This window comes from Pseudochaenichthys georgianus, chromosome 13 (assembly GCF_902827115.2).
Source record: "Pseudochaenichthys georgianus chromosome 13, fPseGeo1.2, whole genome shotgun sequence".
Lineage (NCBI taxonomy): Eukaryota > Metazoa > Chordata > Actinopteri > Perciformes > Channichthyidae > Pseudochaenichthys > Pseudochaenichthys georgianus.
Genome location: NC_047515.1, coordinates 36,336,324 through 36,363,849, shown reverse-complemented (window position 1 = coordinate 36,363,849; position 27,526 = coordinate 36,336,324). Strand labels below are relative to the sequence as shown.

General features: G+C 41.5%; 2 protein-coding genes across 2 annotated transcripts in view; one reads left to right on the top strand and one right to left on the bottom strand.

The window, feature by feature from the left end:
• The first annotated feature begins 42 nt into the window (after positions 1-42).
• On the top strand, positions 43-24,470 carry tnfrsf19 (tumor necrosis factor receptor superfamily, member 19). The gene is made up of 10 exons (XM_034096759.2): positions 43-266; positions 2,592-2,683; positions 3,706-3,819; positions 10,592-10,770; positions 11,266-11,351; positions 17,324-17,488; positions 21,299-21,427; positions 21,933-22,035; positions 22,790-23,007; positions 23,703-24,470. Exons 2-10 carry the CDS (start codon positions 2,618-2,620, stop codon positions 23,705-23,707), a joined length of 1,065 nt encoding a protein of 354 aa, XP_033952650.1. The 5' UTR covers positions 43-266; positions 2,592-2,617; the 3' UTR covers positions 23,708-24,470.
• A 1,374-nt stretch (positions 24,471-25,844) lies between these two features.
• The window catches only part of LOC117457785 (mitochondrial intermediate peptidase-like), a 38,849-nt gene continuing 37,167 nt past the window's right edge, over positions 25,845-27,526 (bottom strand). Inside the window, exon 19 of the mRNA XM_034098012.2 lies at positions 25,845-26,343. Within this exon, the coding sequence (XP_033953903.1) occupies positions 26,243-26,343 (101 nt within the window). The 3' untranslated portion in view covers positions 25,845-26,242. The remainder of the gene's footprint in view (positions 26,344-27,526) is intronic.

Here is a 27,526-nt window from a genome sequence, read left to right as displayed (position 1 = left end):
TCAGCCAGTGTGTGTGTTTGCCTCGCGCTGTGGGACGGCTCTTTGATGTGAGGCAGGCTGATCAGGGATTAGATACTCGCGCGTCAGATCCATGAAGCCACCCCCTCTCCCCGTCTTTGATCTGTGGCAGAGTGTAGTCCTGCTCGCTGTGTTTCTGCAGCTGACATGGTGAGCGGACCGGTGCGGGACACACAGCTCACCTCTCACCGGTCTGCTGTCGACTTAAAACCACCAACAACTTCACTTAAATACTCTTTTTCTCTCAGGTAAGAAGAGACTTTCATTCGTTTCTAGACATTCGATGTTTGGGCTCTTACGACAAGGAACACAGAACAAGCCTTTGGTTCGTTTCGGTTCGTTTTCTAGCTTTACATGTGCACTATCCACTGGTGTAAAGTAACTAAGTACATACTCAAGTACTGTACTTTAGAACAATTTTGAGGGACTTGTTCTTGACTTCAGTATTTCCATGTGTTGCTATAGTACTTCTACTCCACTACAAGTCAGAGGTAAATTGTGTATTTTTAATTCACTACATTTATTTAATACCTTTAATTACTTAGCAAATTTGGATTGATGATGTGAAATATAATCAACACTTAAATAAGACTTTAGTTACACCAGGAGTCAAATTCTCAAGCTACCCTGCAGTATACAAAGTCATTCAAACTAGCTGCACCTTTACCAGCGTTGATAACACTTTAATGCATCAATAATTATAATCAAAACATATAATACTGCTGATACTTTTGTAATTTTACTTGAGTAATAATTTGATTGCAGAACTTTCACTTATAACTAAGTAGGTTCTTACACTCTGGTACTTCTACTTTGACTTAAGTCCAAGATATGAGCACTTCTTCCATCTCAGACTATTAAAATAATGATGACGCTGTTGTTGTAGCTACACTGTAAGATAAATTGACTGTAATGTGGCTTTAAAATGTGCAGTGGTTGAAAAGTTACTCAGATGTTTTACTTAAGTAAAAGTACCGATACTACAGAGTCAAAATACTGAGTTACAATTAATAATCCTGCATTCAGAATTGTACAAAAAAAGTATTAGCAACATTAAGTTATTATTAATTATGTAACCTTCTGTACCGAAGTAGTCATTGTGCAGACTTGTCCATTTAGGCACCGTATATATTGGTACTTTTTAAAATGATAATTATTATTGCATTAATGTCTTCATCACTTCACTGTGGCACTTGATAAAGGTAGGGTTTATTTGAATTACATTATACACTGCTGGGTAGCTTTACCTATAATATAATGTGATATTGTACGATATCTTTTAATAATAGTGGTAGCTAAATGTGTTAAATAAATGTAGATTAGTAAAACTATAAAGTAGCATAATGTGAAAATGCTCAAGTAAAGAAGAAGTATCTAAATTGTGTACTTAAGTTCAATACTTGTCTTTATGTACTTAGTTACATTCCACCACTGGAAAAGTACTCAGATATTTTACTCAAGTTCAAGTAGCAGTACATAATAGTAATTTAAAATGTTGAATGTTTAAAAAGTAAAAAAGTATCAGCATCAAATTAGACTTAAAGCACTAAAAGTAAAAGTACTGGTTATGGCTAATGACCCATTTCAGAAACATAAGGTGTATATGAAATGACTGGATTATGATCGGAGGTGAAAGAAAGTGATCAGATCCTTTACTGAAGTAAAAGTAGCCATACCTTAATGTCAAAATACTCCATTACAAGTACAATTCCTACATTATGAAGTACAGATCAGTTTAATGAACTTAAAGTATAGCAAAGTTAGTTTATGCTTTTTTATTACAACCTCCACAGATTTACATTAAGAAGACTCATAGGAACATTACATTAAAATAAATAAGATGGAAACTAAGTACATACTTGTACCTTACTTTAGTATTTCTATACTTTTATACTTCACTTAGCTTTAGGGAATTTTCAGATGTTGTATATGTGATAATCGTTCAACATAATGCATCTCTAAAAATGTGGTGGACAAACATGTTTAAGGTACAATTAAACAATATATTACAAAAAAGTATTTGCATTAATAATGTGTGCATCAAAACTGTGTTTCAACAACAGTCAAATGCTGCTTGATGCAACAATATTAACAATCTCAAAATGTCATATATAAAATAATATATCACATATTTCTGCATAGTTAGTACTTTAACTTTGTATACTTTAAGTACATTTTGCCGACCTGTACTTTTACATCAGAAGGTAGGAATTTTACTTGTAATGGAGTATTTTGACAAAATGAATGGCTACCTTTATTTCAGTAAAGGATCTGAGTACTTCTTCCACTGATCATAATCCAGCACATTTAAATATATGATCCTGAAATGGGCCTTTAGGCATTACCATTACTTTTGGTACTTTAAGTATAATTTGATGCCAACACGTTTTACTTTTATGAAGTACGATTTTGAATGGAGGACTTTCACCTGTAACTTGAGTACTTTTACAAATTGACTACTTTTTCCACCACTGCCTAAACCTGCCTGTATTGGTGGTACAACTCAGAAGAAAATGTTAGTTTTGAGTTTTGCCTTTAGTACTGAGTCGTCTTCTGTTGTGTCCTGTTTACAGCTGCAGGCAACAAGTGCTTCATCAACATGTTCAGGATCCTTCAACACACCTTCTCACTTCTGCTCACCCTGCATGTCATATATTCAGCTCTGGTAAGCATTTCATCATTTTATTTTCAACACAAGAAAGAAAACAAGATAATGTTGTTCTTTTGATTTGCTTACAACCTATAATTACCACAATTTACAGTGTCCGACCCGTGCAAAACATTTCCATTAGGATAAACGCTTTGCCGTTTCAAAACCGATGTAAATATAAAAACACAAATGTGCCAAAACACATAGAAATGACGAAACATCTTCACCAACTTGACAACACATGGATTTAGAAAACATTCACCAACTTGGCGAAACAAATACAGCATTTACTAAAAGCGCTGTATAAACGGAACACTGCACGATGGAAGTTGGCCAAGACTGAAAGTACAGTAAGGGCAAACAAAAAATGGTGTTACTGTAGTGGTACATGTTAGTTTTTTTACGTCAAAATTCATAATCATTTGACAGATTCATTATTACTTAATACATCCAAAGGTTTGCCAAGTCAGATTTTTCAGTATCGAGGCAAATCAGGTGTAACTGTCAGGACTCATATCAAAGAAGTCTTCTGTCTGTAAAGTTTTCTTTCAAAATGACTGAAACGTTTTACTCTCACCCTTTGCTGTATGAACAAAACACTGCAAGAAGCTCAAAACACAACGGAAACCAGGGGACACTTAAAAGTGATGCACACAGCTTGGACTGGAGCATTTGGTGACTGTTGAAGTATTTCTACTTTTACCTAATTACCTCACCTCTGCACATGAACTGCTTAACAGGCAACGGCTGGTAGCACTGACAAGGCTGAGTGTTATTTGACTTTTTATTGTATGTGTATTGTATTTGCTATCTTCTCTCTTGCGATCCTTGTGTTGTTGCTTTTGATTAAGAATCTGCTGCTTTTCCCACAGGGCTCATTAAATGTTATCTCATCCCAACAGTATCAGACTTGTTTTTGAAGAAATCCCTTTAAACTATTATGAGAGAGAGATTAGCTGTGGATTCAGTCTGTTGTGGATGAAAGTAGTGATGACACACAGGAATCTCTAACTTTCACCACACGTCTGTCCCCTCAGATTCCTGTGGGGGCCGAGGAGGAGACGAGGGAGTGCCGAGAGCAGGAGTACAAGGACCGCTTCGGGAGCTGTAGACCCTGCAGGCAGTGTGATGCAGGACAGGAGCTCTCAAAGGTGGGTACTCCTTCAATAAACAGGGTTATTTAAAGGTCACCTATTATGCAAAATCCACACATTCAAACATGTGTCCCCTCTGTGTAGAGAGAAAGAGACTCTGAAAGTTTCAGGAGAAAAGATTCTCTCTCTTTTTGATCCAGTTATATAAAAACCTGTGTGAAAATGAGCTGATCAGATTTTGGCCACTTTATGATGTCATAACTATTTCTTGGCTTGTGTAACCATTAGCCAATCACCACCCAAGGTAACCCCCCCCCCCCCCCCAAATGTCTCTCAGAGGGGCGTGGGGAGGGGCTCCTTATTTTCATCTACAGTAACAGACAGGGAATCAGCACTTTTGAAACAGGGCTGAAACAGAGGGGATTATGGGTAATGCTGCACTGATCTGTTTGGTGTTTCAGACAAACACTGAGACATGTTTTGTATATATATCTGAGAGCTACAATATATTGACGAAAAACAGTATAATAGGGGACCTTTAAAAAAACATATTTTGCGTTACAATAACTGTACAAAAAAAAGTAATGTAATCTGAGTATCACAATATAAAAAGTAACCTGATTAATTACCTCAAATATGAGTGGATTAACTAAAATAAAGTTTTATTATGTCCTTGAGTAAATGTACTTAGTTACTTTCCACCGCTGGTATTAGGCAGCAGCTGTTGGAGCTAAATGCTAACATCTGCATGCTAACATGTTCACAAGGGATATGCTGTTTGACTAGCTCTAACACCCACCCACCTAGTACCAGTGCTTGAAAGTAACTCAGGAAATGTACTAAAGCACCATATTTAAGTACTATTTTGACCATCTTAAAAGAGCTAGCTAGCATGCTAACATTTGCTAAATGGTGCTAAAATGATTACTGGGCCTGAATGTCATTTGCTTTTGCAGCCATAAACAAACCTGTGAAGTTCTGTGAATCCTTAAAATATGCCTTCACGTTATACGGCTGATTCTCAAAGGTTTTTGTTGCTGTTTTTCTGGTTTTACATGTCAAAGACAATTAAAAAAAGGGGAAAACTTACAACATTTGCCTTGGAAATGAAGTATAAAGCAGCATACAATGGAAATACTCAAGTAAAGAACAAATATAGCCTACATGAGTAAATGTACTTTCCACCACTAGTAGTCCAATGAGGGATCTATTATCGGTCAGTTGAATCAACTTCCTGTACCTAAAGGAAGTGGGATTGTGAAAAAAAACCTCTCTGCAAATGAAAAGCAAGGACAATGTTTAGAAAAGTGTATCCAACATTATTTATTACTTCCTCTCTTTCATGCAGAGAGCAGCCGGGCCGGTATTAGCTTTAGTTGAACACCGACGCCTCTTTAATCAGTCACACCCATACTCCTGACCTCCTGCGGCTGAATGGCTTCCATTGTTTCTCCCGCTGCTCCCTGTCCAACTCATTGTCTTCACCGTTTGAAGCCAGCCATGCCTAAGCTAGCTGCTCTTTCAACTGGGACTACTTCTCCTCTCCTCCACCTACCTTAGCCACAGGTTTATGTGTGCTTTGTACAAACAGGCTTCAATAGACTCAGCTTTTTCCTCTCTGGCAGCCAGCGTTGGGAGGGTTACTTAAAAAATGTACTCTAAGAAGAAGAAACCAAGATATTTAGGATTAAAAATGTGTCTTCTTTAATGATATGTATAGTTGTATACTGTAGTACTGTGCATTGTGAAAGAGAAGAGTATAATGTAAACTTAATGATAATAGTTTTTCCTGTTCATCCTTTGTACAGTTTTCCAAGACCAAGAGTGAAAGTAGTCAAGGCAAACAGAACATTGTGTTACTTACTGTAGTGGTACATTTTTGGTTTTATACGTTATCATTCATAAACATTTAATAGGTTAATTAGTACTTTAATACATCCGGAGGTTTGCCATGTTTTTAAGTATAGAGGCAAGTCAGGTTTAACTGTTAGGAGTCACAATGAAAAATGTAAAGTTTTCTTTCAAAATGACCGAACACTTCTACTCTCATCCCAGCTTCCCCCTACTGGTGGAAAACTCTGCATCACCCGTGACATCTGTTGCACACATGCATTTAAATCTGGTTGCCTTTAATCTCCGTGCACGCAGACATGCACTCTGCGGTCGGTCATACGCTTCAGTAGTTCTCGTGTTCCCTCAGCTCCACAGGCATGAATGCTGCTAGCCACCCCGGGGTCCTGGTTAATAATTGGCCGCCTCGCTCTTTCTCTGAAGGTAGCGGGAGTCCCGCTCACAGCGGCGACCCGGCCCTGCAACTCAGAGAAACTTTCCCAGAGAAACAACTTCTGATCTGAAGACAATCCATGCATGTTCTGAAAGGCAGGGCTCAGAGGGAAGCAGAGTTTTGGAGTCACTCTGTGCAGCTGCCATGGAGATCCCAGAGGAATGTGCCCCAGTTTGCTCTGGAAGTTTTCCTCTGGAAGCTGCTCTTAGGCGGGCTGACACACATCAATTAGCCCCTTTACACTAACTGGAGCTAAAAGAACCACACACAGAGGGAACGGCCATTACATTAAAACCACTTATTCTGTCTCAGACATTTTTCATTCATAGTAAGTTGGACTTGTGCTGTTTCAAGCATGCGAGGGGAAATGCTGGAAGACTGCCATCAGCCTAAAAACACAACTTTGATGTGTCTTGTAGTTTGTAGCAAGAGTGAAACATTTCCTGCAGCCACACTTCCAGGGCAAAGGACTTCTGAATGAGAGACAAAAGGGTGTAAAAGCAACGTGTACAATTGTCAAATTCAGAAAACAAGCATAATCTTCACTGTTATGTGTATACAAAAACATAAACCAGCTGTAATAGAGTGAAGACATACTCTCAGCCCAATCATATCTATCCTTTTAAAACTTAACAGAGGAATTGCTACGGACAGACAAATATTCAAAGTAGCCGTGAAAACAGCAATTACTCATAAAGGCAGAACCTTCTACAGCATTGGATGAAGATGGAGAGACTGACATGTTTACAACACAAATAAAAGAGTTATACACTGTAACATGGTCTCAATAGTTAACATATATCTTGAATTAGTATGATTGGAGATATACCCTATTCATCTGTTGGGATTTATACTTACCTTGATTATTTGCGGGGGGAAATGCATTGATAAATCACCATCTTGTGTCCATAATACACAAGAATTAACTTTCTGAAAACTCTAGAAAACAGGCTGTCTGGTTACTGTGCGGATGTTGCTTTTTAATTGTCTGAACAAATCAAGTTTGAGTGGGGAAAAAAGTGTAACAGAGAGGAGTGTGTTGTATCCCAGACAGAGGGACTAGCTCTCATACTTTGTTTTCAGTGTTGGTTCATTACCAGATCAGATGACTTGCTGCCCCCCTTGTGATTCCCTACTAATCTGAGAAATATCTCTGCGTCTGAACATGCTTCAGCTCTCTCTCTCTCCTCTACACTCCTCTGCTGTTCTGCTTGGCAGTCCCACCAAACTGGATCGGGAGATAGGGCATGGAAATGGGATGTTTAGCATCTGTTTTTAAGGATTCACACATGAATGTCCATTTGCTTAAAGGGGCCCTATTATGATCATTTCCAGGTTCATATGACTATGTAGTGCCTCTACTCTGACATGTCTCCATGCTTTTATTTTTCTCATACTGCCTGTGCTGCAGCACCTCTTTTCACCCTCTGTCTGAAACCAGAGCCCAGTCTGCTCTGATTGGTTAGCTGGTCGGCTCTGTCGTGATTGGTCAACCGCATAGAAATATCCCGCCCCTTGTCCTCATCTCATACAATGTGTTGTTCGAGCTAGCCAATAGAAGCACAAGTGTTTAGTGATGTCAATATGTTAGGGAAGTCGACTACTTAAGTTAAGTGCATTTATGTCAAAACAGTACTTAATTATGGTGCTTAAAGGTGGGGTAGGTAATTTTGGAGAAACCAGCTCGAGTGCGCTAGAATTTGAAAATACGCAGCCGGAAGAAATCTGCTACTTCCTTACAGAGCCCCTCCTCCAACACACACGAACGCGCACATGACCAATGAGGGCACGGGATAAGTTTGTGCACAGATGGAAGGCTGACAGGCAGGTAGGCCATCCAGTTACTTTAGCCGGGCCGGCTCAGATGATTGGTCGTGCTTTTTACAGCGCACGGCTTCCACAGATGACATTTTTTTTTATGGATTTTTTGTCAAAGCACTTCAGATATTCATTGCTATCAGGATGTTAAGAGCATTCCATGGAATATAACAAAAAGTGTATCTCGAGCCGGTTTCTCAAACTTACCAACCCCACCTTTAAGTAAATGTACTTTTGTTACTGTCCAGAACTGCTTAATGTGTATTCATTTGCAGTTATTGGTGGCTTTTTAATGGTGTGTTGGGAAAGGCTTACACATTTTGTTCTCACCCTTTCCGATAATAACAACGTCACAGTTTACCACAGAGTAAGGAGTTTCTTTGAGCTGCTCAGTCAGTGCAGGATGTTGGCTGTGCAGCTTTGTTAGCGGGGATAAAAGAAGAAAGAGATCACTGCTTGATGATCTGTGCCGCCTGGATCAGAGGGCCAGAAGTTGGCCTGTTTTTCCTTTTGTTTCAGTGCTCTGACCCGCTCCTGACGACGTGGCATCGGCCCCCGTCCTGCCATGTGAGGCCCCGCAGGCAGAGCTAGTGTCAGTGCTGAGCATGGGGGGGGGGGAAACTATTCTTCTTGTGGAAGTGGGTCACCTACAGCACTTTCTTGAGGAGTAGTAGGGTTGAGTGCTTTGGTAGTTTTCCAGCCTCCCTTCACTCAGTCTGAGCTTCCCACAGGCACGGGGGCACGATGATACGATACGATTCGATATCGGTTACGATATGTTACGATGTGGTTACGATACGATACCACACGTTACAATACTATACAATCGGATACACCGCAATACGTTACGAAAGGTATGGTATGATGCGTTACTTTGGGATACGATTAGATACGTTTCGACACCTAACGATACGATATGACACGATACGATATGACACGATACGTACGATACGATACAATATGTTCAAGACCCGTTACCGTACATTTGACCTGGGATTAAACTCTACGTGTTTTAATGCTTTGGTCTAACATCATAGGTAACAATCCACATTGGTGTAGTTCAGAAGCAAAGGTCATGGTGAGAAGAACTAAAACTCAACACTGAACTAACACCGAATATATTAATTGTATTTCTTTACTCCAGCTGTTCATTTCCATCTCTTGTTTTGTAATTCGTTCTCTTTCAAATGCCTCAAACGTTGTGTTGAAAGACCTCAATGACAAACTGACAGCTGATATTGCATTGATCCTTCATTATCAGCTCCAAAGCAGCTGCCCACCTGTTGTCCAGCGGAGCAATCATGAGCCAGGAGGATAGACATGGGGAGGGGGGCCAGCTTCAAACGGGGCTTCTCTCTTCGCCCCGTGTCCCGTTTCACTGCCTGGGCATGCAGTCCTGCAGGAATGTGGGCACAACAAGTCTGATATGGGGGGGGGGGGGGGGTTGGGTTAGGGGAAGCAGACTGGCAAGATATAAAGAAAGGAGGGGGGGGGGGGGGTAAAGATGCGATCGTCCGATGGCACCGTCAGAAGATGAGGATTTCAGTCCTTCCAGCCAAACACATGACGTTGAACCCTTGAGCCAGCCTGGCCCGAGGTGGACCTGCGATATGGAGCGTTGCAGCTGTTGTTATGAACTCTCCATATAAGGCCGGGAAGGGAAGGGAAAAGTGGAGGTGGAGGGGGGGGGGAGAGACAGAGAAAGAGTGAGAAACAGAGAGGGGGTGGCTGATGAGTGATAAAGAGGGGAAGGGCAGAAGAAAGAAGATTTGGTCGCCCACTGTTGCTTCTGAGATTGACACAAAGAAAACAGAGGAAATAAAGTCCCTATCGTCCTCCATACTGAAATAATCAAGCAGGTATTTGATTCATATAAATACTTGGGTGTTATGATCAATGGACAAACGCCATAAAGTTGTTTTGGTATCGTGTCGTGTGGTATCGTATTAAATTGTATTTTTCGTATCGCGTCGTTTATATATCAGACCAGAGGTCCTCATTTCTACATTGCCGGTTGTTGTATAAAACAATGTGGAATGTGAAAAAGTTATACTCATTCTAAAAGAAATAATTCAACGAACCAAAGATAGTTCTTCTTTCTGTCTACATTTGTCAGAGCTGGCAAAAACATATTTTTCCCAAAAAATAATCTTTCAAAAACGTCTTGGTTTCAGGTGAACAAATCCTCAAAAGGTGGTTGAGCTGCATTAGATCAGTCACATAGCAGGAGGACGCTGTGCTTCTAAAGTGCTGTTTCAATTGTTGAAGACGACAAAAAGCGTATTCAACTTATTTTCTCCATATACTTCTCCATAATCCTTACCCCCTTCCTGAAGCGTTTCCTTTTGCCCACTGGCCACTCAATCAACGGGGCACTCACAGAGTCTGCTTGGAGAGGGAGTTGAACAAAAACGCAGCAATAAACTTGCAATAATACAACAGTGGGTGTCCCCCAGGTCCTTTATTATTCAAATGCCTGGCCTTTCTGGGTCTTGCAGCGGAAGGCCGCTCTTTGAAACGGAGAGAGTCAGGGAGATTATTGCCAGTGTAAAATGGACTCTCAAAAGAGGCCGGCCTTTGTTCTCCTCTGATCCCGCGAGCCAAGACCATTCTTTAATTCAGACCCCCGGTAGTCCACATTCAAGCCCTCTTTTCACCAGCTGCACATCTCCCCAAATCACCAACCCCACCTCTTACGCGGTGTATTTCTCCCGTTAATCCCCCCAGGAATGTGGCTTTGGTTATGGAGAGGATGCCCGGTGCGTGCCCTGCCGGAGCAGCCGCTTCAAGGAGGACCGCAGTCTGCAGAAGTGCAAGCCCTGCCTGGACTGCGGACTCATCAACCGCCTCCAGAAGGGCAACTGCTCGACCACCAGCAACGCCGTGTGTGGAGACTGTCTGGCAGGGTGAGGGCGACACACACAGCACAGAACAAGTGTACTTTTCACAACGACGATAGAGAAAAGGTGGAAGAAGCAGTGAGATCTAAAACATAATAAAGTAGCTACCAGATAAATTAATAAAGTAAATATTGCACAATGATTTTTTACAACAGTATTGGGTAGTGCAAAATAAGTAGGTAGGTAAATATTTAGGTAGGAAGGTAGGTAGGTGGGAAGGATGTTTGGAAGGTAGGTAGTAGTAAGGTAGGTAGGTAGGTCTGTAGGTAACTAGGGAGGAAGGTATATTGGTAAGAAGGATGTTAGGAAGGTAGGTAGGTAGGATGGTAGAATTAAAATACTCCATATTCAACGTGTTAAATAAAACCTAATACATCCATTACAAATTGTGCAAAGTAGCTGTTCTGTTGATTAAAATGTTAATCCAGTGAGGTAGTGTGAGTACAAAATGTGCAAACGTTCATGACAGATTTAAAATATTTCCCTTTGTGTGTTCAACAGATATTACAGGAAGACCAAACTAAGTGGTTTCCAGGACATGGAGTGTATCCCCTGTGGAGACCCTCCGCCTTCTTATGAGCCGCACTGTAAGCTCCTCTCCTTTCTTTTTCCTCTTCTAACGCTTGGCCTCACATCAGTGGGACATTTCGTTAAATGTTTCCATGAATGAAGGCTATTCATCCCAGCCCCACAATATGTTTTTAAGATGAAACAACTAGGATACAATAGTCCAAAAGCAAACTGCACACTATTGAACACTAAGCCAAATGCTACCAAAACGCAGGCTGCAGTGCCACAAACATGAACAGAAAGCCTGTTCACACACGCTCAAGGTCTTTGGTGTAACCAGAACTGCAGACGTTAGAGCAGTTCATTCAGTAAGTCTCCCTGTGCCAAGCTGCAGCGCCATTTGAGCAAATAAATGCTTGGATTTACAAAGCTAAGCAGTCAGAAAGCTGAAATGGATACCGCTGACATAATGCTGGATTTGCCAACGCTGGATTATATTAGCTCAGAATGTCACTCATTTGCAGCACTCAATTTGGATTAAATGAGCAAACTTCCTTAACAAAACCTCTGTTAATATTTATTTATAACATGTCTCAGCAGCATCAAAAAAAAACTACAACAGGTAGTGTGCTCGTTGAAGGCAGCACACTGTATTACCTTAAGAGGTGTGTTACAGTGTGTTCACAGAGCAGGACGCACATTCCAGTAGGCTACAGATCCAATTAACGTCTTTTCTTCCGGCCGTTAGAAACGGTTAAGTACAACCTCATGATTTCAGGTTTCCACATAAAAACCAAGAAGCCAGTGAACTTATACCTCTGGTAATTGAGTGTGACTTCCTGGTGGTAGAGGAGGCTGCAGCTGTTTCTGGGAACACTTGTTGGCAGCGTGAGCATCAGAAGGACGCCAGCCAGGGTTAGCGAGATAAATGGAAACAGTTTGCGGAGTAATGGATTACATGTAACGGGATAACGTAAAAAAAAACGATGTATGATAAAGCAAATGCACACATTACGCCCCTTCAGGAGTCTCACAGAGAAAAAAGTCTCAGTCAAACCTGAGCTAATCTTCAGTTCATCATCATGGCCTGTAGTTCAGAGAATGAATTCACCTGGGGGACATTTCTCCCTCTACTGTATGTGCTAAACTAAACTACATCACGGATATTTAAAGGGGACCTATCATGCAAAATGCACTTTTTGATGTCTTGTATACATAAATATGTCCCCCCCCCCGGTGTGTCGGGGAACTCACGCAGCGTCAGAAAATAAAACCCTCTCTCTTTTCCTCCGTACCCACATCTCTAAAAACGGGGGTACAACGGAGCTGATCCAGATTTGCGTCCGATATGATGTAATATGGGAAATGTAGGCTGGCTTTACACCCACAGCCCTATCAGAAAGGTTGCTCTCAGAAACAATGCCCGACTGGTTTGGACGTAATATGGTCGGTGTTTACATTAGCATCGCTAACACTCAGAGCTAACCTGTGCTGGAGAGCATGTGTGTGAAGAAGCAGGAAGTAAAAAGGAACTCACCTTGGGGTGTAACCGGCAAGAGAGAAAGCCTTTGAGCTCCATGCTGTTTCAGATCCTTGATAATCCATGATATGGCGTTTCATCACCGCAGTATCTGCCGGTAGAATCTCCCGCATGAGCTCAGCCCCCTCCTTTTTTAACAGGAAGTGAAATAGAGGGATATGAGGCGTGGCTAGAATGGGTGATCTGTTTGGTATTTTGAGCAAAACACTTCATAGACATGTTTTTTATATATTTGTATACATCTGAGAGACCTATGCTATAGCTTGATGGGTGACCTTTAAGGCGCTTGTTTTTTCTATTTCCCCCATTTCTCACAAACATCTAATTTGAGGAATCCTGATAACTGATGTTGTGTGGCTTTACTTCAAACTCAAACCATTGTTTCTCTTTCCACTGAGTAAAGAAAGATGAAATGCACACCTGCTTCGTGTAATCCAGTTGGAAATAGTAATTAGAACAATACAGGGATAAACTACAAAGGGTTGTATGCATGTGTCTGTCTGCATGATTTCAGTGTGTGTTAGCAAGGTTTAGTCAGCTCTGCAAGATCTAACGTGACAGTGAAAAACTCCAGCAGATAAAACACATTACAGAGGCTGAAGGAATCCATAAAACACAGTCTCGTTTCTTTACTCGGCTCCACGAAGCCACTGGGGGAAAGAGAGGAGGAAGAGGGAGGTAAGATTTACAGTCCTCCCCTGCACAGATGCACCGCTGCCCCCGGCCAGCGCGGCCTTTTAGAAAAAGATCTGCCCTTCAAGTTTTCACCACCCTCCTGGAGATAACACTGGGAGGGAGGCTCCGCTGAGAGTCCCGGCAGGAGCTGACTACCAGACACAATGGACATGTTGTCTGGCATGCAGGCCTCCTAGTGTCTGAACCGGGAGCTCACAGACGGACGGACAGTTGTGTCAAGGCCGGCGTTCATCACTCAAACACTGAAACAGCATGATTGAGGAAGGAAAAAGACAAACAGTAGATGTTCTAATTAAAGCATTACTCTTCCATTAACCTCATCTGAGTATCACAGTATAAAAGGAACCTGATTACTTTCTTTTGGGTGACCTCAATAGGAAATGCAATGCAGATAGATCCAAGATAAAATAAATATCAACCAGATGTTTTTTACTTGAGTGTATTCTGTAGGAGAACAGAACCTGTGTGTGACCTTGTGACCTTGGAAAGAAGAAACCACGATAATTAGGGGTCATTTGTTCAGAGATTTTATTTATATGAAAACCTGCCTTTCATTAAGCAACAAACAACAATCACTATGCGCTTTTTAGTTTCTACTAACATTGTAATCCTGATAGTAATCCACCATTTTCTTAAATATAATCTGATCACATATTTTTCTATTCATCTGTAACGGAATATAGTTACTTTTTAGTATCCTAATTACTACGATACGTTACATGTAATCTATTACTCCCCGACCGTCTCGTGTTATATGTCAGTCTGTTGAGCCCTCAAAGCAGAGACTACCGTGATAATCTTCACAAACACAGACACGTGTTTTCAACATGTCACATCTCTCCATTGTGCTTGAATCTGTTCTTCTGGTCACATTTATCTCGTCCAAGGTGAGCATCACCTGCACCCCCCCCCCCCCCCACCTCCCCCCCCTAAACAAAGGCCTCCTGTTATCTGAGGTGCAGCAGCTGCAGCACACACACACACACACACACACACACACACACACACACACACACACACACACACACACACACACACACACACACACACACACACACACACACACACACACACACACACACACACACACACACACACACACACACACACACACACACACACCTGCTGATATTATCTGCACACCAATAAACCGCAGCCTTTCATTCCTCCCTGCATGTTGACTTTATGGGATGCCACATACTCCAAATAAAAGAGGCACCTCTTTACACCTCACAGGGTTTCAAACGTGTGTTCTCTTCTGGTGTATCCCGTTTTCTATTTTACGTGATGTTTCTGCATATTTAGACACGTTTCAGCACCAATGCCCGTGTGTAGAAGGGCCACACATTGGAAAATATAAATGCATGATGTTATACCAAGAACTTTGGATTCAGCTATTTCACTTTTACAAGACCTGTGTTCCTTCCAGAGGGAGTTTCTCTCCCAATCACAACAGAGCCGGCCAGCTAACCAATCAGAGCAGACTGGGCTCTGGTTTCAGACAGAGGGTGAAAAGAGGTGCAGGCAGTATGAGAAAAATAAAGAGCTTTTTGAACATTAAAGCCTGGAGACTTGTCACAGGAGAGAAACAAAACAACGAATATGCACCTGTCACCTGTGTGAATCGAGCGCGACATGTATTTTAGTTAATTAGTGTTCCCTCTGGGTCAAACTCGTTCTTAGAATGTTTTCTTTTTTTGTCTTCCCTTGGAAGGCATGTCAAAATACCCTCATCCCCCATGTGGCTGAATGAAAAAGCTGCTCAGAGCTAAAGTAATGTTTACAGTGCATGACAAAGAGCTATGTGTGGTGAAAAGGTTGGACCTCTATGATTAATGTTCTGAAAAGCAAACAGCAGCGCTCACTGAAAAAGCCATTCATCTTTTTATATCGTCGTATTAATCAACAATCTCTCACAATTCCTTTTGTTCACCGCGTCAGACCTGCATACTTCTAATATTTGCTCTGCAATAACACACATCCTCCCTGTCGTATATACATACATTGATGAGGAGAATTGTATTTGATTACTGATAATGACTGAGGCATGTACATAGCCATAGCAAAGCAGTCCTGAAACATGCCATACTGTTCGGTTGTGTTGTGATCTACGAATTTAAACATGACATTCTGTTGTGTTTTAAATGTTGCTACTCTCTTTTGCTGTGGGGGAGGATTATCCTTTATTTGAGAGTGACTACTCTATTGTTGGATCACTTGCTTCTCTCTTTGAAGAGGTCTTGAAAGGATAATTACCTGTAGGCTGTAGCAGACGCTCCAATGTGCCAGATCAACTGTGATATCTAAACTTTAGAAGTATTACACTTTGGTGTTCTGTATTTTTGGGATCTATAACCAGCATTGTCGAGGTGTAAAAGTCCTTAATAGAGTGGTGCAGTGATGACGTATTTGTGTAGGATGACCTGGAAGTGAGCATCATAAGGTTATAAAGGAACTACGACACGGTCACATGACTTCATGTCAACACCGTTAAGCTAAAGTTAGCTAATGTTGGGCGTGATGACGTTTAGTCGTCTCATTTAGACACTTGTTAGCAACCGCCGTTTTTAAATTCACCAGTGGGGTATTTACTGACGTATTTTGTGAAGTAAACCAAAACGTTAACATCTCTTCAGCTTGTGTTAACCACAGATCTTATTTCAGGTTTACCAACAACACATTCAGAAAGCCATTGACCTCCAGACGAGGGAACTGGAAAAGTGCTGACTAATTTCTGCTTTTTAGGACTCACTCCTGCTCCACTCTGTATGAGAGTGTCTGAAGGGTCTTGAAGATGAGAGCTGTTTGAAAGCGGCCGTATCGTGAAATCCCTGCACTAACTCACCACCGCAGACACAGTGACACACAGAAGCGTTAAAAGAAACACACCCACACATATTTCCTATTTCAAAAGCCTGACCAACATGTCTTTCCCCTGATTTCATGTCTGCGTGACGAGCGGTGAGGAAGCCCCGGGGCGGTGGGCGGTGGGGGGGGAAGGTGTCTGTAAATCATCTTCTGTGGGGAACCAGACAGAGAGAATCCACCACAGGCGTTTTCCCTTTGAACACCTATTTCATTAGATTTTCAGCAAAGAGATGACTGGCTCAAGGCGCAAACGAAATTATTTGTCTCACGTTACCCGACAGATAATATGAAGTAGCTTCTCCTCTAAAAAAACGACTTGATGTTCAAAAAGCTCTTTATTTGTCTCAGCACCTCTTTTCACCCCCTGTCTGAAACCAGAGCTTAGTCTGCTCTGATTGGTTAGCTGGCTGGCTCTGTTGTGATTGGTCAACCGCTAAGAGATGTCCCGCCCCTTAGCCTATCATGTACAATGTGTTGGAGCGCTAACCATTAAAACCGCAAATGTTACTTAGTGATGTCACTATGTTACAGACGTAAACAAAGGATTTTAGCCTTAGCAGACCGTTTACGTGCACACAAATCTAAAGAAGACTCTACAGGGAAGGGAAAACTCCAAAAAGCAGAATCGGGCCTCTTTAATTAAGCAAAAGGAGCAAAACGACAGTTACAATACTTGGTTACAACTAAAACTAAGTAGGTAAACAAGCATTAGCATCATAATATATTTAAAGAACCATATATGTATACAGTATATATGTGATTTTTACAGTAAATGAGCTTTTGGTTATATATCCATATATTTTTCCGGGTTTCAGGACTCCTTCCTGCACAACTCTATATTCACCCTAAAAGGTGCATCACGTAGATTGAAAGTACCCTGATGGTTTGCTCTCATGTATAAACCCTTATCGTGTTTCTCATGCCTCTCCCTCCCTCTCCCTGCAGGCATTGGGCGAGTGAACCTGGTGCTCCTCCCCCCGGTGGTCACCAGCCCGCGGGACATGGCGCTGGCGGCGGTGATCTGCAGCGCGCTGGCCACCGTGCTGCTCGCCCTGCTGGTCCTCTGCGTCATCTACTGCAAGAGGCAGCTGCTGGAGAAGAAGCCCAGCGGTGAGCCTCAGCACATCTGCTTGTTCACAATATGTTTATCGCTATTTTCTATTGAACAACAACCAAAACCATAGACAGACACATACACACATACACACCCTCAACTTGCACCAGTAATACTGTTGTATTAGCTGTAAAGTGTCTCTACTGTAGGCTATTTTTATTATATGTACAGCACTTTGGCTCGACCAAAAATTGTTTATAAATGTGCTATATAAATAAAACTTGATTTGATTTGAGTATTAAAAGCATACGCCTACAAATCAAATAAATAAAACAACATCATTTCACAGTTTCCTTTCAGAGGCAAGTCCACATTCCCATTCCTCATGATGTGCACATACGCCTCCCAGAGCTGAAGTCTGTTCAAGTTGATCTCTGAAAAAAAGAGTTGGCTGAATCAGGACAGGTGTAGCCTCTGAAGAGTGGTGCTTTGAAACATGTCTTCAAAGCAAACGCCTGAAGTTAGAAAACACTATTCATGCACTTCTGCTCAAGTTCCTACTTTTGCACATATTCTGAAACATGTTCAGTTTTCAGAACAACTAGACAATGAAGATTTACATAGTGATGAGCTAGCAGTGGTGGAAAGTACATTTACTTAAGTACTGCACTTAAGTTCATATTTGAGTATTACTCTACTACATTTATTAAACAGCTCTGGTGACTTTTCAGATGTTGCATTAGAAAACATGTGATAGACATAATGCATCTCTACTAACTGATTAATGTACAACAAAGTAAAGATAACAATACATTAGAAACTTTTACATTTGGTACTTTAGATTAATGTAATGCCAATACTATTGTACTTTTACTATAGTGACATTTTGAATAGTAACAGAGTACTTTTACAATTTAGAATGACTACGAGAGTACTTCCTCCACCCCTGGATATATGATGTGTTTTTGAGATTTACTGAGTTCTGTAGAAACTAGAAGCACATGTTTTGTTGCCGTGTTTTATTTCCTTGTGCACCACAGCGATTAAAGTTGTGCAAGAAATAAAAATGTTAAAATATGAGTGGCACTTATGAATCCCTTAATAATCGCTCTTTTGTCAGCTTCACAAACACGGTGCCAGTTCATCTGTCAGCCGTGATCTCCAGTGTTAAGTAAGGGATAATGTGCTGCGACGCGGTCATTATGGGGAAAAGAACACCGACAGGCTGATCAGGAGCCCGACGCGAAGCGGAGGGATCTAGATCGGCATGAAGGTGTTCTTTTCCCCATAATGACCAAGTCGCTGCACATTATCCCGCTTATTACATGGCCACATTCTCAACAAAGTAACGTTATGACTCCCAATATTAATTGAAATGCTTTTATGGATTTAGAAAATGATTTTATTGATTTAAAAAATAGTTGTATGTATTGATTTAAATTGACATGCATCCGCGAAGAAAAATAGTCCGTTGTTACTGTTTGAACTAACGTAGCAACGGCAGGCTTCGATAGCGTTTTTGAGGAGCTTTTTGATTACAGATTTGAAAACATCGCTCCTTGCTTTAAAAGTAGCACAATTCATGATGTCAAACCTTGGAAAGTATCTAGATATCCCTGCCCTAATGACAAAGTAACTGGCAAGTGAATATGTGTCGCCGTTTGATGTCTATGTCTGGACCGCTGCGTAAAAAGGAGGGTTTCTGCCCGTTACTTCTCCGCAGTTTTTCTTGTCCCAGTTCCAAAAGCAAACTGCATGCAGTTTGCTTTTCGGCCCAACTGTATACAGTTCAATCGACCGGACTTCTTTCTGAAGATGTGAGCGTCCTTAACAACGGTCAATAAGTCCTTGACAGCGGTCTGTCTGTTCGGTATTAACAACGTGTCACGTGTTCTGAATTGACCAATCAGAATCGAGTATTCAACTAAGCCATGTAATAAGCTTTATTAAACCCCGATGTTACATATTTGTGGGAACTTGTATAATGAGCCGCATTCTTCAGACTGAAAGCGCTGGAGTATGTGAAACGTCCCGGGGCGAGGAGTTAGTGACATCACGCTTTCCTGATGAACCTGAAAACAAAGATAGAAGGCGTGACCAGTTACCTGTTTTTACCCATGTTGTCGGGTGAGCACAAGCGAACTATTGTTTTACTCCAACCGTGCGACCCACCCTTCGCCCAAGCTGCTACTAAACACTCACAGTTTAAATTATGCTCAAGAATTTTAATCGCCCTCATGGACCCGAGGGTTGAGAGGCATTCCTCAACACTCTACAGAGCATGAAAGAAGTTTAGTCAGATCTGAAGCCAAGAGGATTTCACCTGACGGCGGCAATTAGACAACAAATCAAAATTCCAGGTTGTTTCTGTTACCATTTTTAATAAGGTTTGTATTCTATTGAAGCAAAAGGGTACACATTTCGGAAAAAGCTAAACATGAACAACAAGAATAAAATATGATAAAATTAAATAAAACAAATAAAATGCAATAAATAAACATGCAGAACAAAACGACCAACAGGAAAAAATCAAATATATATTTAAAATGATGAGTATCTAGTTAATTTAGGAAAAGAGAGTACAAAGGCGGGCTATTCTTTACAGGTCATAAAAGTACTACCTTACTTTAGCAAAGGGGAAGATTTGCATACATCTCAACACATGGTTTATGAAACATTTAGTAACTAAATGCTTTTAAAGGTTGTTAATAAACATTTCCAAAAGATAGGTAATGTCACTTTTGCAACCTTGCAACTCAAAACAAGTCTTTGTCGCAGGTAACTGCACTTTGAAAACTAAAATGTTGACTTGACCCTCGTCTTGTGTTCGTTTTCCTCCCATTACTTTGGTGTTCGTGGTCAAATTTGACCGGTCCTGTTTGAACTACTAGTTAACACAAAAACCATTAATCATCACCACATTTCATTTCACACCCTTTCAAACTGTACATATTGTATCAGAGTACTGGTATACATGAACAACTGCAGTAAATATACAAAGAACAGACATGTATTGCGTGTGCGCGGTGTGATCCATGTGGGGGGATGGGCACATAAGGGGAAAAACACATCTAGTGTGTGTGTGTGTGTGTGTGTGTGTGTGTGTGTGTGTGTGTGTGTGTGTGTGTGTGTGTGTGTGTGTGTGTGTGTGTGTGTGTGTGTGTGTGTGTGTGTGTGTGTGTGTGTGTGTGTGTGTGTGTGTGGGGGTGTGGGTGTGGGGGGGGTGTGTGTGTGTGGAGATGTGTGTGTGTGTGTTTTATCTGATCCGGATGGTTACTAATTCCTTTTCTTTATGGCGGTCCGCATTGGGACCGGGAACACCATGGGTGTTACAAATCAAATCAAGAAAGTGGTGATCAGCAATTTGATATGTTCAAATGTCTGCTGTGAAGGATATCATAAAGCCTTTTCTTTAATGACGGATTTTAAATGCCATTTTATGAATGTCTTTCATTTTTTGTAAAGCACTTTGAATTGCCTTGTGTTGAAAAGTGCTATATAAATAAACTTGCCTTGCCTTGATGCAATCCAATGTAAAACAAAAAAGTTATGATTGATGAAAGTAGTAAATCGGTCAGATTTGACCCGAACACAACAGGAGGGTTAAATGAAATGTATTATGTCAACAGATTTCATATAACTGTATTAGGTTAGTTGAAAGCAATAATATTAAGTTGAAAAAAAAAAAAATGAGGTTCAACTTAATATGATTGCTTTCAACTAACCTAATACAGTTATATGCAATCTGTTGACGTAATACATTTCATTCAGTTTTTTTCAGTGTGATGTAAAAACCATTATAAAGGAAAATAATATTATCAATACTGTCCTGTGTGTTGCTGTTTCTAATAACTGTGGTCCCTCAGCGGCCTCTCTGCGGTCCCAGGACTGTCCCTACAGCGGGGCCGAGCTGTCCTGCCTGGACCCCCGCTGGCTGCACGACTTCCCCCAGAGACCCTGCTGCCGGTGCCACCTGGGCCCCGGACACACCTGCGGTACGTCTCAGCTGCAGAACATCCAACTATTAGTGTATCCTCACTTCAGTGTCCAAAGTAAAGAGTTCTTAGGCCACGAAACCGTCAGTTATATAAACGTCACTTTATGGTTTTTGGAGTAAAAGGCTAACGGGAGGCTGTAAAGGAACCACAGCACGGTCACATGACTTCACATCACCACCGCTAAGCTAAAGGCGGCTAATGTAGGGCGTGATGATGTTTAGTCTCATTTAGACACTTGTTCACCGTTTTTAAATTCACCTGTGGGGTAAACAGTTACGTATTTTAGTCGTAGAACCAAACTTTAAAGTCTCTTCAGCTTTTCTTAACAACAGACATTATTTCAAGCGTCTAACTACAAACACATTAAAAAAACAGTTGGTTTTGAGAAGAGGGAACAGGAAGTGGTAGAATGCTGACTCTTCACAGGTTGTAGGACTCATCCCTGCACCACTCTGTACAGTGTGATGGCAGGTGGGTGAATTGATGTGTGTGTGATGTTCAGGTCCGGTGCACCTGATCCCGTCTCTGTGCTGTGAGGAGAGCTGCAGTCTGGGCCGCAGCCTGGACGTCAGCGCCTTCCCGTCCCAGACCAGCCTCAGCGACGGGTGAGGAAACACAATATACTGAAACAAAAATTCACTGAAATAACGGTGATAATCTTTCACTTTTTAAAGTATAAATACTGCACATGTTTGCCCCTGAACAGAACTCAAAATGAAAACCCCAAAGAGTATCTAAATCAGGAAGCTCAGCTCAAGGCTTTATCTTTCAAAATAAAATAAAAGGTGAGGTTTATTTTCAAAATAAAAGATCCAGAAAGTATCTAAATACTAACAGGTAGCTCAAGGTGAGGTTTATTTTCAAAATAAAAGATCCAGAAAGTATCAACAATCCTAACAGGAAGCTCAAGGTGAGGTTTATTTTCAAAATAAAAGACTCAGAAAGTATCTAAATACTAACAGGTAGCTCAAGGTGAGGTTTATTTTCAAAATAAAAGACTCAGAAAGTATCTACATCCTAACAGGAAGCTCAGGATGAGTCTTTTTTCAAAAATCAAAGCCCAAGAAAGGAACTGTATCTGAACAGTAAGCACTGGATGATGCAAGTCTTTCAAAATAAAAGCCCCAGAAAGCAACAATACAGCTACTGCTTTCAATACCTACTCAGTGCTGGCATATTAGCACCGGGCGGACAGTCAACATTTCTCAGAGGGGAATTTTCTACATTTAATTGGATTCTCGGAGACGCTGGGAAACAACTGGGGAATCTTGCATTAAAGTGAAGCAGCACAGGCTGTGGCTGTGAACAGAGATCCTGGAGATAATAACCACAGCTTTTCTTTTTAACTATGATTCACAGAAATACACACCAGGATGAGGAGGCAGGACATCCAGAGTCAGGCTGCAGAGAGGCCGCTGGGATGAGAGGAGCTCCAGAGCCTGCAGAGAGTGTGGAGCACGGAGAGGACGAGGAAAGGTGTAGGTCGAGGGAGAACTCACCTGAGAGGAGCAGACGGAGCTACAGTGAAGCTGTGACGGATGCACTTCTCCCCAAACAGCAGGAATCAAGTCAGGACGGTGAGGAGACGCATGACTGTCCTGCAGGAGACCATTAGGATGTTGCACCATTTCCATTTGATACAGTGAGGGAGGATGCCGACCCAGATGTTAGCATTTCTCGACAAACAGCCAATGGGATTTCTCCATGTGATTTTAGATTATAAATAATCTCTGTGGCGAACAAATGTTTATTTAACTTGCACGTTTTGTTCAGTTGGGTAATCTTCACATATTAAAACCACTTTATGATTTTTTTAAATAAAAAGCTAATGTTAGGCAAATAAAGGAATTACAGCACGTCACCACCGCTAAGCGGCTAACGTTAGGCGTCAAGACGTTTAGTAGTCTCATAGACTTGTTAGCAACCGCCGTTTTGAAATTCACCAGTGGGGTAATTACTGACGTATATCAATATTTGTTTTACACTTAAATTAATAATCTCTGCTCTACCTCTGGAGAACAAAGAGGATATCTGAAAGAAATCGGCAGTTTTTCTATAATTACTTTAGACATGAACTGCTTGCTTGTAATTCCTGCTGTGTGATGTCCTCTGCTGTTGATGTCCATGAGAAGCAGCTGGTTAAAAAAACAAGACATACCAGACGGGTTTCTTTGATGTAGACAAGACGACCCCCCCCCCCCCCCCCCCGTGCCTCTGGGTAGATTTGTTACTAATCGCAGCGCGCCTCTTCCTGCTCTCTCTCTCTCTGCAGGATGACATGGATGTCTTTGGCTCGTGTTGCACCCTTGAACCACCCCGGACTCAACAACAGCCGCGGCCAGATCCCGGATCAGATTACCCAGCAGACACTATCAAGTGCAGCCGCCTCTTTGAAATGCCTCCTGCTGTGCTGACCTCAGAGCCCCTCCTCACAGGGTCAGAATACAGTACATACATGCAAACAAAAGCACTGCTGAGGAAAGCACCGGGGCACTGAGATAAAAACACACACACACACACACACACACACACACACACACACACACACACACACACACACACACACACACACACACACACACACACACACACACACACACACACACACACACACACACACACACACACACACACACACACACACACACACACAGAATGTGAACTCACTGGCCCAGAAGGTGGAACTGAAGTTGGAGTATTGATTTATGACGGTGAATCAAAGCGAGCCACTGCTTTGCATATTATTCACATGTGGGAGAACATGGCCGCTGATCCTGCAGCTGGTGTTATGAAGCTTTTTGTGTGTAAGAAAAATGTGAGGCGTGAAGAAAAAAAGCAAAAAGTGTCAGAAAGTGGTTTATTAATGTTGTACCTTGAAGACAATCTTTCAAGGAACAATTAAGACGAGGAATGTGATGTAGATACTGTAAAATATTACATAGGTCAATATTTTTGTAACATAGACTGTTTCTCTTCCCCCTGTTATAGTGTTATTGTAAACATTTTGTTTTTGTAAATAAAGCACTTGAATACGTTTTAATAGTGAGCAGTTCTTGTGTTGTTCTCCAGTGAATTCATTAAAAGTGATTTATTTATCTCTTGTAAGCAGTTAGAAAGTACGATTTTAATGAATGCCTCAGGCTGCCGCCGTTCAGCCACACCCCATTCCTTCTTAATGCACATTTTCACTAGGTCTCATTTCGGCAAGTCTTATAATAATACACCATTTTCATCAGCAGGATAGTCTTCATGAAACAACCCAATTTGTGATTTTTGAAGCGTAAAGTCAATCTCCAGAAATACCATGAGGCTATAGAGGAGCGGGTGTTTTTATCTCTTGCAAAAAAAAACAGCTACAATTATTTTTCAGTTGAATCACTTGAGCTTCTCTGCAAGGGTCAACATGAGAGGAAAAGATGGTTAAAAGGACTGTATTACTTTACACCGTAGGGCCAGGTAGCTCAAAGGTACAACACGTTTTTAATATTCTGTTTCAAGCTTTTCTTGTCTTTGTTCAAATCAAAACTAAAATCAAAAAAAGGGAAAATGCTCCCGGGGGAAAGTAGTCATCTCATTTAGGAACTTGTTAGCAACTGCCAATTTTAAATTCACCACCAGTGGGGTATTTACTGACGAAGAACAAAACGTTCAAGTCTCTTCAGACCTTATCTCAGGATAACACATTCAAAAACCATTAACTTCAGGGAACAGGAAGTAGTAAAATCCTGACAAATGTCTGTGTTTTAGGACTCATTCCTGCACCTCTCTATGTCCAGGCCATCAATCAGGCTGCTGTGTGTGTGTGTATATGTGTGTGTGTGTGTGTGTGTGTGTGTGTGTGTGTGTGTGTGTGTGTGTGTGTGTGTGTGTGTGTGTGTGTGTGTGTGTGTGTGTGTGTGTGTGTGTGTGTGTGTCTCTGCAGAGCCACTGTAACAGGGAGCAGCTGCAGCCACAGCCCATAATGAGTGAGTCTGTTGATGCCGTCAGCTTTGTGGAAGACAGTGGAGCTAAAATGTGGAACAACCCTTTATTAACCAAGCTGGATAGGAGTCTCTACTTTAAAGTGGGGTGCAAACAGCTTCAACGCTGTGTGAAGTTAACAGTATTTTATACACTGTGTTGCAACAACTCCATTTAAGACTTGAACACAACTTTTTCCGTTTCTCACTGAAAAGTTTTTACACAAAGTGAACGTCCCGCTCAGACCCCGTCCTCCTGACAGACAAAACAGATGGAGCGGTATTAATCTGAAGTCTAAACAATGATCACATGACAGGAAGAGCAGATTAAGTATTCTTCCTCACGCTGATTTGATCAGGAAAAAACAAGGTTCGGCCAGTATGTGAGCTGAGAGGAAAGTATGGCATGAGGGGAAGGAACTAGTCAATGGAAATAAAAGGCAAATGAAATGAAATTCATGCTTATTATTTAATGTTCAGTGTTATAAAAAGGTGATAAAACATCTACAAACTTAACATTTTTTATATTAAATGAACGATATGACAAAATGGATCCCAGAAGATCTGTCAATGGGACACCATTTCACATAATCTGCAATAATCAACATTCAGAGATGATCAAGTATAAAGTAGTTTATTCTTACCATAGTATCTTATATTATCAGTATAATTACCCACATGATATAACCATCCTGTAAGTCAATGTGACTTTAACAGAGAAAGCAACATATAAAAAGTTCATTTACAGACAGAGGAGAGATGCTGAGTAATGAGCGTGCATGCTGTGCGCAGTGTCAGTGCATCGTCTCTTTTGAAAGGTTCTCGTCTGTTTCCATGGTTACAGCGTCGTCCTTCAGCTCTCAGAGTCCATGAGGAAAGTCTCAAAGTTCGGGTTGAGCTCAGACTCCAGCGCGTCCACAAACTCCTCCATGGTGGGCTGTCTCTGCAGCATCCCTGTTAGAGAACACACAGCAGGCTTTAGAGTGTGTGTGTGTGTGTGTGTGTGTGTGTGTGTGTGTGTGTGTGTGTGTGTGTGTGTGTGTGTGTGTGTGTGTCCTAGCATTACTATACTTGTGGGGACCTAAATCTGTTTACACAGTCACGTGTGGGGACTCACCTCCCTTATGGGGACAAAATGGAAATATGGGGAATCATTAATTTTAGGGTGAGGCTTGGTTAGGGTAAGTCTCCAGGAAATGCATGTAAGTCAATGGAATGTCCCCTGAAGTGATGTACAAATGGCATGTGGGTGTGGGTGTGTGTGTGTGTGTGTGTGTGTGTGTGTGTGTGTGTGTGTGTGTGTGTGTGTGTGTGGGAAGTGACGGATTACATGTAATGGGTAATCAGGATACTATAAGAGGTAACTGTATTCCCTTACAGTTACATAAAAAAAGGCTTGATCAGATTACATTTCAAGAAATTGGGGATTACAGTAAACAATGTTGTGTTCATTGTAAAATGATCAGATTTCATTTCTTCTTTGTAAACTGTACTGTCAACTAGGGCTGTGCAATTAATCGTATTTTAATCGCGATTACGATTATGGCTTGCGACGATTATGAAAACAGCATAATTGACAAAATACGATTATTTTGCTGGGTGCGCTTTCGCCCCTCCCGAAAAGCCCACTCGGCCACGTGGGAGTGACATGTGTTGTGAGTGTTCAGCGCGAGCGAAGATGTCAGAACAAGAGCAGCAACTCGTTAAAAAGAAGGGTAAAACTATTTCCACTACTTGCAAGTACTTTGCCATTACATTTCACATCGCTAAAGATATGTGCCCAGTTAGCACTGTTAGCAACCAGGGCTTTAAGCAACTTGTCAACACGTTGGACAAGCATTACGCGATGCCGCCTCGGTATTATTTCAGCAGGTCTGCGCTGCCTGCACTATATGACAAATGCCGTGGGGAAGTTGAGAGAGATGTGGCTTCAGCTGACTACTTTGCGACCACAACAGACCTATGGTCTAGCCCAGGGGTGCCCAACCAGTCGATCGCGAGATGTGTCTAAAAATAGAACAACAATATTCTGTTTTATCGTTAATGTCCTGTAACATAATCTTCCTGTGCCAGAATAATGCACTTGAACGCATCAAAGCTTTGTGATTGGCCAGCGTCACCCCATGTGTCGGGGCGT